This window comes from Siphateles boraxobius, unplaced genomic scaffold, assembly GCF_051911475.1.
Source record: "Siphateles boraxobius isolate OS27281-9 unplaced genomic scaffold, OSU_SipBor_1 22, whole genome shotgun sequence".
In the NCBI taxonomy this organism is placed as follows: domain Eukaryota; kingdom Metazoa; phylum Chordata; class Actinopteri; order Cypriniformes; family Leuciscidae; genus Siphateles; species Siphateles boraxobius.
In genome coordinates this window covers 4,231,447-4,251,401 of record NW_027508833.1, presented here as the reverse complement: position 1 = coordinate 4,251,401, position 19,955 = coordinate 4,231,447, and the positions used below count along the sequence as shown (strand labels likewise).

Here is a 19,955-nt window from a genome sequence, read left to right as displayed (position 1 = left end):
TATTTTTTTGTTATATTCGCTTTGTAGGAATCAATTTTAGTTGGCTTTGGTTGGACCTTTCTACTCAACTCCGTGCATTCTCGCAGCGCGTTCTTTTTGTCCAAACCGTCCACTGTAGTTGATGCGTCAGTGGCGTTCAAGATGGCGGCCACCTTGACGAGAGGTCTCTCAGGTATGAAATGTGCATATTTAATTTTTGGAATGTCACAAATATATTGCTAAAATGAAAACGAGTTTCTATGGACTCTTGAAGTTGGTGTGCATTGGAATACGGGTCTAACGGTTTCTATGTCTGCTACAATGTGTGGAGAGACCGTTTGTACTCTAGGACGTATTTTTCAAGTTTATTTGATATTATTCAACGTGAATGCTATATTTTTATTTGCATTATCGTTATGTTATTGTGGTAGCATGTGAAGAATGTCCTGCTGATTTGAAATCTTTTATTTGACAACACGAAACCCCCACCTTTACGAAAACGAAATCTTTTTATTGTTAGTAACCACGTTTTTCTTGTTTTTATTTGTAGTAAGTAACGTTAACATTTTTGTAGTAAAACGATTGTTAATTTGTGGTTACCATGGTTTAACTATGTTTAGTTTTTTTAGTAGTAGTAGTAATTTTCATAAGGGGTATTTTTGGCTGTAATCTGTTCATTTCTCCTCTGATGTTCAGGTTTGCTGAGACCCTTGTCAGTTGTCGGCAGAGACTGTCTCACCCCTGCTGTCAGACTCACTCAGACAGCTCGCTTCTCAGCTGTAGTGCAGAGACATGTCTGTAGACCACTGCTTCCGGTTCACACTGCTCCCGTACAACACACTGGCCTGCTGAGTCGGTAAGACATTGCCTGTTGAACTACACATTTGTCAGTCTGTCTGTTGGCTGTCAATGCTTTTATCATTCATCAGCTGGAAAAAAAAATCCTTCTAAAAGTGATTTCAACAATATTGTTCCCTTGTGTCGTCATCATTATAGCTGTGTCCTTCCCTATTCTCATAGAATAAGAATGATTATTAAAACTTTATTATTGAAGTTATCATCCTTTGTCGTGAATGGGCCTTTAGAATGATTTTCCCCCAGAGGCCTGTTGCATGAAGCTAGTTGAACAAACTTTTTTTTCAGGGTAAGTTTACAGTTGACAAAACTATACAAATCCAATCTGGAATAGGTCAGGTTCAGCGGGCTCACAACGCTCAGTGTAAACGTTTCTTGTCAACTCAGAGTTTGATCTAGAGTTTAAAGTGATGGTTCACCCAAAAGCGAAAATTCTGTCATTAATTACTCACCCTCATGTTGTTCCAAACCCGTAAGACTTTCGTTCATCTTTAGAGCACAAAAGAAGATATTTTTGATGAAATCTGAGTTTTCTGTCCCTCCATTGACAGCTACGCAACTGACACTTTCAAGCCCCAGAAAGTCAGTAAAGACATCATTAAAGTAATCCATGTGACTCACGTTTCCACAAAAAACACAATTTACCACTTTATTTACAAAATATTAATCTCCGACGTGGACAAGTGACAACATGAAATCAAAAAGGACAATTAATATTTTTTTATGGAATATTGCAGTCCGTTATGCAGCTTGATGCAGACTGGTATTTCTTATATTTTTGTCAATCATAAACACCGGTTTCACACAGCTATTTTAGACCGGTCTATAGTGTTAGACAAGTCTAAAATTTGCTCATAGACTAGTCTAATGCAAGTTAGACTGTTTCACAAAAATAAAGACTGACTTAATTTAGACTAAAAAAATTAGACACCTTACCCCCAGGCTAACCTATGTCTAAGACTTTGTTACCTTGGCAACCAGCAGTAACAATCAGTTACATTACAAACAGCCAAAAGAAAAGGGAAAATGGCTCATAATTTGTGGTTTGCTGACGACTTTATGGAGAGAGCTATGAGAAGGGAAAGGGTTTTTAGGGGCCGCAGTAACTTACTGGAAATATATAATAATGAGGACTTTTCTGTACGTCTTTAACGCTCCGCTCAACAGTCGGATTAAAGCTGTTAACTGTCATAGCAATCTTTTTCCAAATTAAACATTTCTTCTTGTTACTACGTTCTCCACAAAATTTCCCAAGTAAAGTGTCCTTGTAACTGTTATACTCCTCCAACAAACACATATTTTCTGCTGTGGTAAACTGCACTGAGCGGTTGAATGTGCTTACTTGATCCGCCATGTTTTTAGTTTTGAAAAGTGTCTTATTTTACCCAGAATGCAGTGTAGTCAGAGTCTCAAGTGCTTTGTGCAACGGTCTGATTTAGATGTCTATCTGAAGTCTGACTATCTACCAGGCTTGTGCACAATTCAGAATTGAATTGAGAATGACTCCTAAATTCCAATTCAATTCTTGAATTTGAATTGAATTTGAATTAAAGGAAGCAGAATTGCAATTCAAAACAAGTTCTAAGAAATTCATATAGATATTTTAAGTGAAGTGTTTAACAATGAAGCTTTACAGTATATGTCAGATATGATTGCGTTACATATTCTATAAATTATATTAGTTTGAACTACTTGTACAGATTACATTAACAGGAAATATTTTCCCCCAGCGATGAATGTTAAAAGCTCTAGTCACAGAACAAATAATTAAGCTTAATTTATTGTAATTGTAATTTTATGGAACATGATAGAACATGACGCCCACAATTACTTTAGTAGATCTTTAGAAGGACTTTAGAATTTTAGGTGGACATTTGTTTATATATATATATATATATTAGAACAAAATGTATGCAGGGTTGAGGAGTGAGTTAACTAATGAAATTATGTTATTGAATTCCAAAATGAATGTAATTGTATTTAGTTGTATTACTGAGGTAGAATGTGTAATTTAATTAGTTACTAATCAAATTGAAAGGAAATTGATTTACATTGATAAAGTAATCCAAATAAAATAATCCAAACCACATTTATAATGGGTAACTTATAACAGTAAGCAATTACATTTCCAAAGTAACCTTCCTTACGCTGAATGTATGTGAGATTCAACATATTCTTTCTGTTGTGTGACTAGGGTGACCACTCGTCCCGCTTTGTGTTGTACCGCACAGATTTTCACCCCTTGTCCCCCACGTCGCATATTGAGAAAATGTCCCACATTTTTATCATTCTGTTTGTTTTTAATTATCATATTAAGAAAATGTGCATGCGTTCTTTTGCCTTTTTAGGAAAGCATTTTATTTATTCTTTTTGCGGCGTAGTTTTTGACCTATATTTAACAGCGCTCCGTCAGAAGTACAAATACAACAGCCGTTTTTAAAATCATATCCAATGGTTCAAAAGAAAGGAGTAAACACGGTCACTAGTGGGTTGTCAATCAAAATGTTGAGCGGTGATTCGTTCATGTGTTCCCTGTCAGAAAACAAATGGATAATTTGGTAAATTAAAATTTTAATTTAACAGAATTTATCAACTTATTGCCTGCTGTAGTTGTTTTAATTCACATCCTTTCTAAACATATGAAAGTGTTTGGTGTAATATATTCTTAATATATAAGGCTGTCAATAAACTAATTTCATGTTGTTTTATATTTTATTTGTTCATTATTTATTTTGTTGGATTTTAGTTGGACTTAGTCAGAACTGTTTCAGAAACAGTGATCTGCATGATGACTGCTGCCTTGCTCAGTGATGTTGAATTTAAATGGCAAGTAAAATAAAGACATGTTATGTTACATTGTGATGTAATTGTGTTGTCTGGAAGGGACTAAATAACAAAGTATTTTTATCAGCTGAAATGCAGAATACAAATGTTTGTATTAAGTTAAATAGACATTATATAACAGTTTCAGGTTATGTTTTAGTGTTGGTAGCATGTCCCACACAAACTTAGTAATCGTCCCACATTTGGTTTGTTTGATGGTGGTCACCCTATGTGTGACTGTAGAATTTCTTTGAATTGCCATGAATTTAATTCCACTTCTTGTCATTCAAATTCAAATTTAACTTCCTGTGGGGCGGAGTCAATTCAATTCAAATTCCAATTCATGAATTGAATGGAGGCCAATTCTGAAATTCTGAATTTTGCACAAGCCTGCTATCTACTATATATAAGCCATAGTCAAAGTCTATCTTTGTGAAACCTGCCCCTGTTTATATAGCTCAAATAGTTTCATAATTTGTTTTGAAACTATTCACCATTTATACTTCCAGTTATGTACCAATAGCATCAAATGAATCCGAGTTCTCACATATTCTCATGAAATTGGCTTGTGTTAAAAAACCAGGTGGTTAAAAGCAATTACACACAAGCTTCAGAGGTTTAGCTAAAGCTATTTTCCCCAAGGTTTGCCTATATGTTCCCAAGCTTTATCTGCCCGAATAGCTGTTTTGACTTAAGATTAGCTTTTTTTTTGTAATGATGAGGTTTTCTTTTCTGCAGCGTAACTCCCCTCATCCCTTCATTGATGCTCCAGCCAGTCAGGAGCTTAACTTACTACAGTCTGAGGAAAGGCAAGAGGAAGTCTGTGAAGTCGGTGGTTCAAAGGTTTCTCAGGCTCCACTGTGGCCTGTGGGTGAGGAGAAAGGTAAAGCATGCTCACATATTGTTCAGAGCTTTCTTGTCATACAATTATTTGGCATCATGTTGTAAATCCAGGCTGTTAGTTAAATAACCTAAACTGAAACTTGTTCTTTGTGTGTTAAATCATGCTGTTGTTTTTTTAGGCTGGATATAAGAAAAAGCTGTGGAAAAAGTCAGCAGCACGAAAGAAGCGGCTGAGAGAACATGTGTTCTGTAATAAAACTCAATGTAAATTGCTGGACAAGATGACAACATCCTTTTGGAAAAGAAGGAACTGGTACCTCAACGACCCGTACCAGAAGTACCATGATAGAGTGAACCTGAAGGTGTAAAACCCTCCTGACTTAATTCAATTTTCAAGCCAATAAAGATGTGTCTGATACGTGTATCTGTATTTCTGTTGTGTTCTATTGAAACGTGTGTATGATTTCACGGTTGAAATTTTTTTGAGGATACTTCATCTGTAAATGCATCTAAATAAATTATTTCTATTGTGTAAATTTCAAAAATTATTTATTTGAAAAATGTGCATCCTCTAAAATGGGTGGATACGTTTTTGTATTTATATATATATATATATATATATATTTTTTTTTTAACTGGTCTGTTAGTTGATTAGCTGATTTAAAAAAACCAAATTAAAATTAAAACAAAAATTGGATGGAAGGGAAAAAAAAGGATGTCAATGCTTTTGCGTTCTCTCTCAAAAGTTTTGCGTTCCCCTGAGAAACTTTGCATTCACTTTGCAAAGAACACAAAAGTTTTGCGAGCGAATGCAAAATTTCTCGGGAAACGCAAAACCTTTGTGAGGGAACGCAAAAGCATTGAAATATATTTTTTCCTCCTGTATCATATTTTTCCACCGCAATTTCCCTTTAGGGGCTCTGTAGAAACCTAATCAATTGATAATTAATAAAAATTAACGTATTTTAACATTTTTATTAACATTTTTATGTCTGTTCAGTCAAAAAAAAATTGCTCTTGAATAAGTGGCTGATTTAGTTATTAGTTTCATTAGTCATATTTATATACGTAATCATATAGATTATATATTTAATGTTCAAAATATGATGAATTTATATTTTATTTGTAATTATTTACACCGGATCAGGGATAGAAATAAAAGTAAATCTGGTATTTTGCACATTCAATAAGAACAAGGACACAGGGTTTCACATTCACCTTTTAATTTCTGAATGCTGATACATATTGAAGTGTTTAAAACAGAAATTTCACTCTTTTACATCAACTTCTGTCTTTTCCACTCAGGATTTATCCAATAAAGGACTTGAACAATGACATACAGTATATTCTGGCCTGCCAGACATGACAGCTGTGGAATATGGAGATTCTGCTGCAAGCCATTATGTTTTTTTAAGAGGATAGTGAAAAGACATTTTGACTCCTACTCTGAAAAACCTGGCATGTTCAACTCAAAAATACATGATATTATTTCAGCTCAAATGGGTTTTAACAGACAGCCAGGACTTTAATAGTCTCTAAAGGCACAGCCTCTACTTAAGTCCCTGAATTTAAAAACATATCTTCATTTGACACGATTAAGCACGCATGTGTAATGTCTCACTTTTATAATAGAAATTGCTGATGCAGAGAGTAGTCGACGATATTCATATTTAACACCATAATGTTGACATAGTAGGCTACTGAGCCCCAAAAGGGACATGGTATTGGAAATATATACGAGACGGGAGGAAAAAAATTGCTAGCAAACACAAAGATTCTCGGCGGAACGCAAAACATTTGCGAGACAATGTGAAAGCATTGAGATGATTTTTTCTCCCATCTCATATGCTTTTTCCATTACCATGTCCCTTTAGGGGCTCCATAATACAAAAATGGGTTAAGTTCATACTTTATATTATGTTCATATAATCATATTACGTTCACTTAAGACATAACCGACAATGTTTATGTAAATACTTGCCAAAACGGCTATTTAATCATAATTTTGTGTGCATTTGTCCGTACAAGCGCGAAAGAGAACTCAATTCAGTCGTTAATCGTCACGCTTTTGCTGATTTATCCACATGTCTGCTCTTCTCTTTATCAGACGTTTACATTTTTAACGTTTTATGAGACATGCAGCAAATGTATGCCAACTTATGTCCAGCCGGGTAGATCAGCATGTTGTGCGCATCTCTGGACAAATGTGGACATCAGTTCTGACTGGATCTCTTCCCAAATCGTCCCTCCCTAACATTTTCGTGTCGTTTTCTATTGTTGATGACAATGTCAATAGATTTCCATCATAGTTTTGTCATTCAAAAGTGGTTTTTTATTTAGTTATCGTCTCGTTTTCGTCAGTGCAAAAATGTTGTTGACAAAATTAAAGGGACAGTTCACCCAAAAATAAAAATTCTGTCATCATTTACTCAACCTCAAGTTGTTCCAAACGTGTATGAGTTTCTTTCTTCTGCTGAACACAAAATACATTTTGAAGAATATGGGTAACTAAAGAGTTGTTGGACCACATTGACTTCCTAGTAAAGTACGTCAATGGGGTCCATCAACTCTTTGGTTACAAACATTCTCTTCAAAATATCTTCTTTTGTGTTCAGCAGAAGAAAGAAATTCATACAGGTTTGGAACAACTTGAGGTTGAGTAAATTTTTGTGTGAACTATCCCTTTAACACTGCTTCATAAATAGCTATTCTGGATGTTTTCCTACTGAATGATAGAAGACCAAAATCAACAACTACACTGCTCTTCACATGGTATATAACTTCAAAGTTTATGCCTTTTATGACCTGAATATTTAAAGAAGCAACAGTCAGCTGTTTTTATCTGCTGTAAAAGGCCAAAGATGGTTCGAGCACTTTAAAATCATACTCATCTCACTGAGGAAAAAATGCTGCATTTTAATCTTACTGTAAAAACTGGAAACACAAAGCCAACAAAAAGAACGCCAACCAGATTATCACTATTCCAATGATTTTTCTTTAGTTTGCACTGTAGATAATTTCACAATTCAAATTGTGACAAAATGACAAACTGTTCCTGAGGCAGATACAATTTTTTTCAGTGAAGTTTGATATAACCATTTGAACAGCTACAAGATCTCAAATACATAAAATCTTGAATTTGCTAAAGCATGTTTAAGAGATTAGGATTGTCATCATTTTCACAGTATAAAACACCTTTCTAAACGTAGAACGTTCTAAGATCCAATGGTGTTCGCTATGCGTTTTTTCTTTCAGAGTTGATACACTGCTGCTCCCTCCGTGATATAGAGATTTACAGCTCTAAGTGACTCCAATACACTTGGCTGTGATCGGGAATGATACGACGAACTGTGAGTTTCTCGGTGATACATGCTATGCTAGTGTAATTGCACAGTGTTTTTAAACATTTGTTTCTCCCACACATGACTAAATTCCTAAATGCTACAAAAGTAAAACCACTATATGGAGTGAAGGACCCGCTTTGTGTTGTACCAAATCACCACTAATGCCTGCTCAACTCTGATAAGGTACTTTAATACTGAACACGCTCAGAAAGTGGAGGCCAAAAAATGTGAGACACATTCAAATTGTCATACATGCAACATCAAGCAACTGAAGAGGTTTAAGAAGCCAACTAAGAGAGAGAGAAAAAAACAAAGTTTCAGTTTAAAGGCTTAAAAAATGCCATGTTTTGAAAGGTTTCTAAATGATAAAAAACACTGTACATGCCTAATAATTAAAGTAATGAAGTAAAACAAGAATGTCCATGAACAACTATCAACTTAATTCACTTTCGGTCTAGAAAAGCTTCTCTTTTGTGAGTGTATTTTTATCAACAATATGGTTATTGAACAACTTATATATGAACTATTGAAAGTTAAGCCGAATTGTAAAATCGATTGCACTTTGTCCATCTACTTTAAATCATATATCATGTCAGGCATTGTAATCAATACCTTAATTTGGTTCAACTACAAGCATGTTTTAAAAAGTCCCTCTCAACAGAAGAACACGCATTTGTTTATAGGCTACATATATCATGAAATAAATGTTATGTTTGCCAAACACACCAACCATCTCAGTGCAGAGCATTTTTGCTAAGAACTATTGTTCTAAGAAAGATTGGTTCAGAAACACTTTGCTACCCAGTAGTTGTTGAGTTGAGGCGGAAATGAGTGCAGCCCCCATAAAAATAAAGTATGCTCATAAACAATAAGTAATTATGGTTGGGTGACTCCGGACATAAGATCAGTGGGACATGCATGCGTTTCTTTCTCCCAAAATCATACCAAGAAATCAAACAAATAATCTACACTCAAACATTTCATAAATATGTACAAAACAAGTTCAATAACCCTAAAAGAGTCTCAGAGCAGCAGTATGTACACAGGTGTGTTGCCTAAATAGATGAGTGTCAAAGATCAGAAGCGAAAGGTTGCACGTCGCTTTGGTTACCTCATTACAGAGCAAGGATGCTTTTCGATATTTGAACGTTTTGGCTGCATTCCCTTTTCCCCCCTCGGCCTTCTCCAGTTGCGTCTCCTCGTGTTGCAGGTTAGACAGCTAAAGCGCTCTCGGAGCATTTGCACAGTCACATGGCTTCAGTGTCTGAAGAAAGGGCGTTCTTTGATCTGGATCGGGTGAAAGGTCTTAGGGATCTAGGAGGAGGCTGAGAGAGAGAAGAGATCTGTGAGAATATGTCAAGCGAACTGAGTCATTCAGAGAGCAATGCAAAATGTTCACAAAATAAACATGATCACAAGATCAGGTCAACATGAGTAAGGACATCTGTGATGTGTCAATTCAAGGAAAGACAAACACGTGTCCTATATCTTTTGGGAACGCATGACTGAACATGCGTTGTGTGCAAAGGTTTTTAGTCAGTTAGCTTAGTCAGGAATTAAACTGGTCCACCAGCTTTGGTTCATAAAAGTACATAATGATTGGTACGCACATTTTGCCACCATTTAGCAAGTGTACGCAGTGCTTGATGTGAAAAAAGTGCTGGTATTCTCTATTCACCAGCTGGGATATGCAAATCAGCATCATAAAAAAGAACTTGCGATAGGGTAGATCGACTCTGCTTGCATTCACGTGATTTGTCAAGATGAGAGATAGATAATTCATGTAGTGCCCTCGGGATAGTGATGATGGGAGAGGCGAAGCTTTTCGAAACTTTATATATATTAAAATAAAATAAAATATTTTTTTTTAGAATCAAAATATTTAAACATTTAAAAACGAATTATTGAAAAAATGTGTCATGCCTTAAAATAGCTTGAATGTAACTCTACAGTCTTGCCTTATTTAGTTTAAGCGGCTCTATGAATATGCAAACTAGCCCCGCCTCCACTCACTCACACCAGCTCAGAGATCCACATGTTGACGATCACACGTTGATGTGATTGGTTACAAGGTAGTTGGTTACGTCAGAAACACCAGTGATATCGATCCGCGTTTTTGAGACTGGCTTTGGTTCACTGCAGTTTTATGGGAAAAATACTCAGCAATACTGTTGACTTATGAATTTGCACATGGTTTGTCTTAAAGCATATAAACAAAATTAAAAGCTTGATTTTCATCACAGGGGGATTTTAAATACAACTCTTCTTTTTTATTATACAAATTTGTCATTAAATTTGTCTACATTTATAAAATTGATCCGAGATCAGGTAAAAATCATAGATTGACACTGGTTTATGGGTTCATGAGATCGCCCCTAGTGGCAAACCAACTAGGAATAGGAAAATTCAACTGCAGTAGCCACCGTTCAACCTGAAGAGGGCAGCACTTTTTTACGCGTCTTTACACCATATATTGTAGAATTAAAACACTTTATACCCAAATTTCCAAAAATGTACTCGAATCAATGAACAGCATTAATAAAGCCCCAGTCTAAAAGATCATTAACTAAAAAAAGTTGTTTTATAGTTACTTTTTAACAAAGCCTCGTTAACTGAAATCACATGACTTTGGCAGTTGCGCTCCGATTTATTGGTTTCGAAACAAATGATTCGCAAAGATTTCGAAGCTTCACGAAGCGTGTTTTAAAAGCGCCCATAACTTAACTACCCCTGGGCAGTGTGATTCATCATTACTAATCACCCAGACACTGATGCTTTGACTCAGAGTGGAAAAGTACATGCAAGAAAAAGTGAAGGTAAGTAACGCTAAAGATTTAAAGATAGAAGTGTATGCGTGCACAAAAAACAAAACAAACAAAAAATTTATATTAAGCATCATCCATCTATGGAAGCCTATTTCTGCCTCACACCGTGTCTACACTAACCGGAATGAACGTAATGCGACAAAATCAAATAAAATCTATTATAATGGACGCGGCGTGGCGTTACATGTTGAGACACCAACAGCGAGCTGATACTCCGATCTATTTCTGACATACTCCACATGCTTGCACTACTTCGGACTACAGAACAAATGGATTTGGATCTTTGGCTTGTTCAGTGTAGACAGCCTCAAGCTGTGATGCGACGATGGATCTGCCTGGTGTGGACCTGTTGCCAGAGTTAAAAAGGTAATTGTGAAGTTTAAAACAAACAAAGTCACGTTGTGAGTTATAAAGTCCAAAAAATTACGAGATTACAAAAAATAAAATTGTTAGACATTCACAATTACAAGGAAAAATTATTGGATATAGTCACGTTTATAAGAATTAAAGTTACAAGAAAGAAGGTTGCAACTGTGAACCAAAGTCGCATTTACAAGAAATAAAGTCCCAGTTGTGGGATATAAAATTGCAATTACAAGAAATAGTCTCAATTGTCGGATACAAGTCAAAATTACAAGAATTAAAGTCTAAATTATGTTAAAAAAAGTCACCAAAGTAGGAAAGTCGCCATAACTGGAAAAAAATCCACAAATACAAGAAATTAAGTCATTATTGCGAGGTATAAAATCATATGGCTACAAGAAATAGTCACAACTGTCAGATGTAAAAAACATTTATTTTTTTTAAATCACAAAAAATACTTTAAGGTCCTCCAAGGGCTTCTACACACGTTATTATTGTAGTGTGTGTATGTTTACACACACTACAATATGTAATGTTTGTTTAGATGCTACTCGTGTCCTTCCACACATGTAAACGGCAGCAGCATGATCTTACTGATAGTAATCACAGTATGACATTATGGTGCTCTTACAGTCATTAATTATCACAGGACGTCCACTCTTAAAGTAGCAACAGTGCTGAACTCCATTTATAGACCGATTGTCTTACAGTGAACGGATGAACATCGAGGATTTTAGAGATGCCTTTCTAACTCTTCCAATGTAAGTCAACAGTTCTTAATCGTTGGCGTACTGAGATGTCATTTGTTCAAAGCGTGGATCGGTTGCTGGTGGTGAACGCAGCAGCGTTGGTTAGTGATTGAGCAGGTTAGTCACAACACAGCTAGCAGCCATGTCTTTTCCTTATGACTCACTGCAAACCAATGCTAACCGTGACCTGAGGTAAGAGTGTTAGACTCACTCAGTCAACTCTTGCTGGTGAACAGCAGTCTTGGTGAGTGATTGAGAAGGTTAGTCACAACAGAGCCCCAGTGCAGCCAGGCTAGCCATCCGAGAGCAGGGGTACCTCAGGTGCACGCCTCTTAAATCTGAATTGGAGTGAAGCAGACGAGGCAAATTCCTCCTTCTTCTGGGGATCCTCTGAGGATTCAGGTGGGAGTGCGGATTTATCCTGGAAGGACTCAGGGGGGGAACGCTGTGGAGTCGTGGGATCAGGTTGAGGTAAAGAGGGCTGCGATTGGGTCGGGGTGGGTGTGGGAGTCAGCGGGCCAGGAGGCTCCACTTTCAACATCTCATATTCGGTCATGTCAAAATCATGGCCTGTACCATGACAATCAAAACAAAGACTGTGACACCACTGCATTTAAACTCTGAATAGATATTAATGGTGTGTCAAAGTGTTTTTAAATCCAGTATACATTCATTATGGAAGACTCGGAAATTATGTAAAGCTGAATTACAATATGTTGAGTCACTGTTGTGACACTGTGTGATAGACAATGATGCTAACAAATGATTGGTGCAGTTGACAATATACTTCCTGTTCCTCAGGAAAGCATTTCTATACATTTTGCTCTTCCTAAACGGCACTGAAATAAGAATCTCACATCTATAACTGGAATGGGAAACTGGTTCATCACTAGCTAATCACTTTCTGTACAGATGAATAAAATGAAAACTAGACACTTGTATTAAATAACACCAAAGGCACGTTCACACAGAGCATGATAACTATAACAATAAGTATATTGGTAACATACCATCGGACGATAACGTTCTGTTTATTATAAGAGTGCACTGTAATGATGTCATCTGCCACTTTAAATGCTCAAGCCTTTTATAGCTGGCTGGATTCTGATTGGCTGTCAATTTTTATATCACTCATCAGCAGGAAAAAATCTTTCTAAAAAGTAATTCCCATGATGTTTTTTATCTCTGTCATTATCGTTATGGCTCATTAACAAAGGATGTGTTTTTGTGTTTAAAAACATGAGACAGTGGAATAGAAAAAACGCTAAGTCTAGAGACGCGTTTTTAAAAAGTTGAACTTTTTGCATGAGACACTGAAAAAGATGCAAGTGCAACGGTAATAAATGCTTGTCTAGTGCATGTTTACATAGAAAAACAATGGAAAAACAGTGCAGTGGAATGAAAAAACACATTCTGTGTAAACAGCCCCTTATAGTTGTGACTACGGTATTCTCATAGAAATAAAATGATTATTAAAACATTAAAGTTATCATTCTTGTTGTGAAAAGGTCTTAAGTCTTGTCATCCGGTTGTGGGCTGATGAATGTTTGGCAGAGAGATACAGTATGGTGGAATGGATAATATATGTAACATTATATATTTTCATAGAAAAAAAATCCTTAACTCGTAGGACTCTTTCTTTTGTGGAACAGAAAAGGAGATCTTTAGAAGAATGTCTCAAACAACATGACGTTGAATAATGATTTTTGGGTGAATCACGATTTTTTTTTACGATTCTTTCACTGAATCACAGTAATGCGTCATAGAAGTAAATGAAGATTAGAGAACAATAAACAATTTTCAATTTCAAACATTTACCCAGGACATTGGCAGGGCAACAAAACTCGGGTTAAGGATTAATTACATGTAAGGGATGATTGAGAGAAGCAGCTAAACCAAACAGGATTAGCAGAAATCTGATTGGCTGATATAGGATCTTCTTCAGAGGGTTAAGAGGAATAGAGCACTGATCACTTGGCTGGGCATTGCTTACCCTTGCTGTAACCGGCCTCTGATTTGCTGCGCATCATGGTGCGTGTCCTGTGCTGCGTGTCAGCAGGTTGAGTGGTTACAGAACTAGCATTCTTAGCCTGGCCCTCTGCCTGGAAAGATGACAGGTCCTGCATGCTGAAACTGCGAAGTCGCTCGGAGAGAACGCCCTGACCCTGGATCGAGAACATGGAGAGTCAGATGGAGCTCCTTAAGAACGTCTAAATACTGTCATGCTGTGAACTAGACTATCATCAACAATATGGTTTGTTTGTAGAAAAGGAGCATGATGATGTTGAAGTATTTACGTCTTGTTTATCTAGCCTGTTTAAATTACGATAAGGTATAAATATAGTAAATATTCACTTCAAAAGAAACTTATATTATGTAAAATTAAACTAACACTCAGTTGATGTACACGTTGAAATGTATTCTCTGATGAAGAGCCACTAGGCTCGAAACGTCACCTGTGGTGAGAACATGAAATAAATATTTGTCTATTTCGGAGCTGCTGTGTGCCAACTTTTTCTTCCTTTTAAAAAAAATCGTTGTGGTTGAACACCCTCATTGAGCTTTTATGCCTGTTAGATGTGCACACTTTGTGTTGAACCACCTGGTTAAAATGTACCCAAAAGTGATGATACTTTTAAGCAATAAATACCATGTTCTCTGGCCTTAGAACTATTGGGTAAACTATTATCTAACATAACATGACATATCCCACCTAAATGGTCTTGACCCTCTTGATTATATCGAACTGTATTAAACCCAAAAACCAGTGTAATAATGAAGAAATAAAAAATGGAACATTCAATAAAATTGTGACATCTAATAAATAACATCATTTGGACAAGTTTTTACATGAATTGTAAAAAAATTGCTACCAGCGTTATTTTAAAAATAAATGATCAAATCAACATTATTATTTAATTTTTATCGAAAATAATTTTTTTTATCAATATCAACAGTATTGTCTGAAAGCCATTTTGTCTCAAAGAAGCTAGCCTATAAGTCATAGATTTATTCAGGCTGATTTGCAACCATGTTACCAATTTTAACTTTTTTATAAATTTTGGTAACACTTTATTTTACAGTCTCATTGTTACATGCAGTTACTATAGTAATAACTATATGCACAATTACATGCAACTAAACTAAACCTATAGTATCCTAACCCTATAGTAACTACATGTAGTTACTTAATATTACTCAGTACTTAAATGTATAATTACAGTGTAACAAAGACACCTTCAAATAAAGTGTAACCTAAATTGTATTTATTTGTTTATTTTTTATGTACGCATTCATGTTTATTTACTGCTTATCACTAGACGATAATGAAACCACACAAACCTATATTCAGAATTCGGTAATTTTGGTAACAGACTCGTGACAACAAACTTCAAGTGCTTTAAGCCTTTGTACTCTTTTCATGAAAGTGCCATTTCCTTTAACAACAAGATATACGAGTATTATATTACCTTGGTGGCAGCCATTACTGCAGCTGTTGCTGCCACATTCAGACCTCTCCTTCCAAAATGCACCAGGGTGTCATAGCTTTTATCTTTTGCTTGGCAAAGGTATTCATCAATGTCCTGTGAAAGAGACATAAATAATATTTCACATATGCTGTATGAACAATGGAACTGACAGTGTGCATCTGATTCGTTTCATTGTACACTTTCAGATCAGCGCCGTCATGTTTAACTTCCTATGAGCAAAAGAATATTTTAATAGTTTTCATTTTCTCCTTGTTATCAGTGTTTGTCAAATTTATTTTGACTTGGTTTGTCCTTCTGACGAATTTCCTGCCTCAAGAGAAGAGGAAAGACTGTGGAAAATCACAGTACCATTTCCTTACCACTGCTCATCCTCAGTCAACCAGGAAAAAGAGTCAAATGTGCACTTCCTCCTCGACTCTAACAATTCACTTTCTTAGCATTAAAACAGAAAGATTCTCCACAGCGGTTAAGGATGATGCTTGTTAGTTTGTTTAACATTTAGAATAGAAATGCTTTCAAATGTGATTTTTATATTCAAAATTAAATGTATTAGTGAAAGCTCTATAGTATATTTTGATATTTTTTCAGCCTACACAGGGTAAAAATAAATAGATCATCACAAAAGAAAAAAAAGGATCAAATACATTACCTTCTCCTTAGAGGACAGTGTAGGGTGGACAAATTTTCTATACAGCACACTGGATCCCTTTGTGTACGGGGAAAGTAACCACACGACAAAGGCAATTTTGAGCTCATAGTAGAATGGGAGCCTTCAAAACACAATAAAAGACAATAAAACACAATCATACGCTCATGTGTCATGGTGGTTAACGCCCACATCAAACCGCCATTTGCATCAGCAGAAATAAAAAATATGAGTAAGTACTAAAATGACCAAAGCAATGACGCATGTCCTTACCAGCACAGAAAGATGTCAGTAATCACTTCAACTGTAGTAAAAAGTGCAAATATTATCCAGTACATCATCCATTTCACCTGTTTGAAATAAAGCAGTTTAGGAATGCAGACAACAACAACCAAAATAAAAAAAAGGTTAATAAGCTCAACTGATGGAAACATATCTGAGCTGTACTTACATATTCTCTCACATCTTTTGATTTAACAGCTTTATATGAGGAGTATGCCGGGTAAAGGGTACCAAATATGAGCCTGTGAAAAATGCAACAAACATGCTTAAGATAAACAGAGACGAGTGGAAAACAGACAGAAAAGGACAAGGGTATTTTTCATTGATCAGGCAAGACATCATATTTGTACGGGACAAGATGTCATTTGTCACATTAGGTCTTATGTCTGTTGGACTTTTAGGGTAGGTTTACACAACAACTGTGCTAAAAATGGAAAAGTTTTTCCTTAGCGTTTTTCCCTTACAGATGACAATGTCAAAGCGATCCCTGTTCACACGGATCCGCGTAAACGATTAAAAACGCTGTATTACACTGTCAGGCCAGTAGCTGGCGATGTCACTTTGTAAAGAAAAACTATGCGCCTATAGACTGAACATGTAAAACGCATGCGCATGAAGTCACTGTTTTCACAAATTTACATTTTTGTAGTTTCCATGGAGTCTATGATGGTGTCGTTTTCATAAACTCACACTTTGAAACCGTTTTCAAAAGTCTGGGTTTTTAGGCCCCCAAAATGCTGTTGTCTGATAAATGAACAGCCAAAATGCATAAAAGGTTTTCCGTTTTTAGTTGAAAACCGTGTTGAAACCCCTAAGATAGGTTTTCTTTGTATCATTGTTTTCTGTTTCCTTTGTTTGAATTAGTAAGTATGGTTATTCATTGTTTGATTAATCCACCTCACCTGTTTCTTGTTTCCTCCCCTTGTTAACCTTTATAGGGCTTGTTTTCAGTCATTTTTTGTTCCGTTCTCATCAATGTTTGATGGTCTTTCCATTCATAATTTGAGATTTCTGATAACCTGAGTATTTTGTTATTTTGAGTGTTATTGAATAAAGCCTGCTGCGTGCGCATAGATCCTGCTCTTTTTCTATATACATTTTAAATGTATATCGTATGTATAATAGTATCTTTTCCATCCTGTTTTATGAATTGTTTCAAAATTAAACATTTTGCTAAAAGCCATTAAATATCTTATTTGCACTTTAAGTTGATTTTTCACATTTCATTGTTTTAAAAAAAAATATATTTTATTGTAGATTAAAATGTCAAAAAAGGTATTTTATGCTGATCAGTGTCAATAAGCATTACCCCATAGTGTAGGCTATGTGCTTTAAATTAAGTCTTTCCCCCCTGGGAAATAATAGTGAATTTTTGATATTCAAAAAGGTGTCTTTGTTACACTGTAATTATACAGTTAAGTACTGAGTAATATTAAGTAACTACATGTACTTAGTATAGGGTTAGGATTGGTGTTAGTTGCATGCAATTATGCATAAATTTTTAGTTATTACTATAGTATTTGCATATAACATATGTAGCAATGACACTGTAAAATACAGTGTTACCCAACTATCCCCAGTCTCCCCTAGCAGAAAATTCGTCAAAATGACATCATTGCTTGTATTACCTCATTTGCGCAAGTAGTCTACTAAGATCTCTTCAGAAATAACATGGTTTTAAATTTATGTAGGGTTTATTTGCAAGAGAATTTAAAGACAAGTACATGATTTACAATATTAAAAATGACATAACAATAGCCAGTTATAATTTCCATTTAGTTCCACTTCCCTGAAAGGAAACCGCTCCACTCCCTTTCCATTATTGATATTTGAGATAACCTCCCTTTAGTAGGCCTGGAGTCTCCTTTAATCAGCCAAGAACATATTTCTGTCAATTCTTGTCTATTGCAGCGCCATTGTAGCACGTAAACAGGCGACAGATCTGTACGACCCCGTTTATATTCCAGGTTTACATTCTGCAAGCTTGATAAAAATAGACTTGACATGTAGCCTAAATGCTCGGCAAGGGCGCAAAGAAAACATCAGACGCCAATGGGACGGAACGAATAGCGTTTGCACTGCTGTATAGGTTAAATGGGTTTTTGGAAAGTGCTATAGCTAAAAGAAGTGCCCTGCACCTGTGTTTAAGTATTTGAGTTTAGCTCGATTCCAGTGTCCTCTCTTTCTCCAAACCAACCAGGCCAGCAACAGCTGCGCCTCTGACCCGAACAAATGACCGATAACCCGAATCCAGAGTCACTCCTGACCCACAAAACAAAAACATTACAGACTAAATAGTGTAGACTATCTAGGGCACAAACACACGGTTGTCGCATTTGTCGTCTATTTTTAGACTCTTCACACTGCTAGTTTACAAACTTACACAAGTGTTGGCAATATGTGCAGTGTCATCGGATATTGTGATCTAAAATGAATTGAACAGCTATTTAGAGATGTTGCACACACAGCAAGAGGATTGACTGAAGCGCTATAACAAAACTAAGATATTTACGTGGAATAAATTGAAACGCGCAATTCAAATGTTAAGTCAATAACAGCGATGATTTAAAATAAAATAAATGATTAAAAACACACACATTAGTGGCATCAGCTGGTTGACCATCCCATTGTCTTTCCATTATACTGACACATCAAAGACCTGCTCGATTCCAAACAACAGATTCCAACATTCGAAATCGAATCCTAATTTTGTGCATTTTCACTGAATTATGCATTTTGAATCAAGTGTTGAATAAAATGTATTGCTTCAATAGCTGAGCTAAGACTGTTTTTATATCCTGCATAATTCACCGTGTCACTGGTGTCAGATTCTCAATTAGGAGAATCATCCATTTCCCTTAGCTAGTGTACAGTAGTTAGCCTTTGTATCAACATGTAAACAAAATAATCAAAAGACTAATAATCAGGACGAATCTGGCCTGATACATAACCATATGTGATTCTGTTCTGACTAGAATTAAGAGGTTCTATAGAAACCCTTGCATAATCGCATTTAAAAAAATCTGAAAAACAACATATTTATATAAGGATTAAGCATTATCATGCATTCCAATACAAATGCTGTAAAGAGCAGAATGAAGACTTACACCACAAGCCTAGAAATAATCCAGGAGACCATTGCGCTGCGAGCGGCGTGTTGTCAGCAGGGAGGAGTTTCCTTCAGACTGCTGTCGGCATTGATCGCTTGACAGACAGACGCGACAGCGCATGCGCACTGATCACAACATGTGGCTTCTAGATAATGGGCAAAAATAACAACAACTTATAGGACCCAAAATAGATATATATTAAGTAACATTAGTGAAAAAAGGTCATTATAATTATGCTTCTATATGTATAATATATAGCCTATATTTATGTATAATGTATAGGCTACTGTATATGTATGTATAATGTTGGCTATAGCCTACTGTCAATTGATTAAAAGAAAACGAATTAATCGTAGGCTACATTTTCTGTAAATAAGCGCACCTAACATTAAAGTTTTAATATTTTTTAATAATTTCACATTTTATCTCCAAATTAATAAAACAACAAAGACAGCCTATATTTTAAATATTTGTTTAATAGCATCTTTTTATGAAAGAAGGCATCACCAATACCAATACTGCTGCTGATGTCTTTATGAAATTGATGTTTCTCTCCATTCAGCTGTATAATTTTGTTGGCTGTACAGTATAATTGAATATACAGTATAATTAAAAGCTATACTTTTTAACATTTATTAGGCTTTA

At 35.7% G+C, this 19,955-nt stretch overlaps 2 protein-coding genes across 2 annotated transcripts; one reads left to right on the top strand and one right to left on the bottom strand.

The window, feature by feature from the left end:
• The first annotated feature begins 66 nt into the window (after positions 1-66).
• mrpl35 (mitochondrial ribosomal protein L35) lies at positions 67-4,922 on the top strand. Its single transcript, XM_077238380.1, has 4 exons — positions 67-172; positions 676-835; positions 4,396-4,540; positions 4,680-4,922. Exons 1-4 carry the CDS (start codon positions 142-144, stop codon positions 4,866-4,868), a joined length of 525 nt encoding a protein of 174 aa, XP_077094495.1. The 5' UTR covers positions 67-141; the 3' UTR covers positions 4,869-4,922.
• Positions 4,923-5,706: 784 nt separating this feature from the next.
• reep1 (receptor accessory protein 1) lies at positions 5,707-19,434 on the bottom strand. Its single transcript, XM_077238377.1, has 8 exons — positions 19,308-19,434; positions 16,370-16,442; positions 16,192-16,268; positions 15,922-16,042; positions 15,252-15,365; positions 13,775-13,946; positions 12,098-12,351; positions 5,707-9,169 (listed from the first exon to the last, which is right to left on the bottom strand). Exons 1-8 carry the CDS (start codon positions 19,337-19,339, stop codon positions 9,092-9,094), a joined length of 921 nt encoding a protein of 306 aa, XP_077094492.1. The 5' UTR covers positions 19,340-19,434; the 3' UTR covers positions 5,707-9,091.
• Positions 19,435-19,955: the final 521 nt, after the last annotated feature.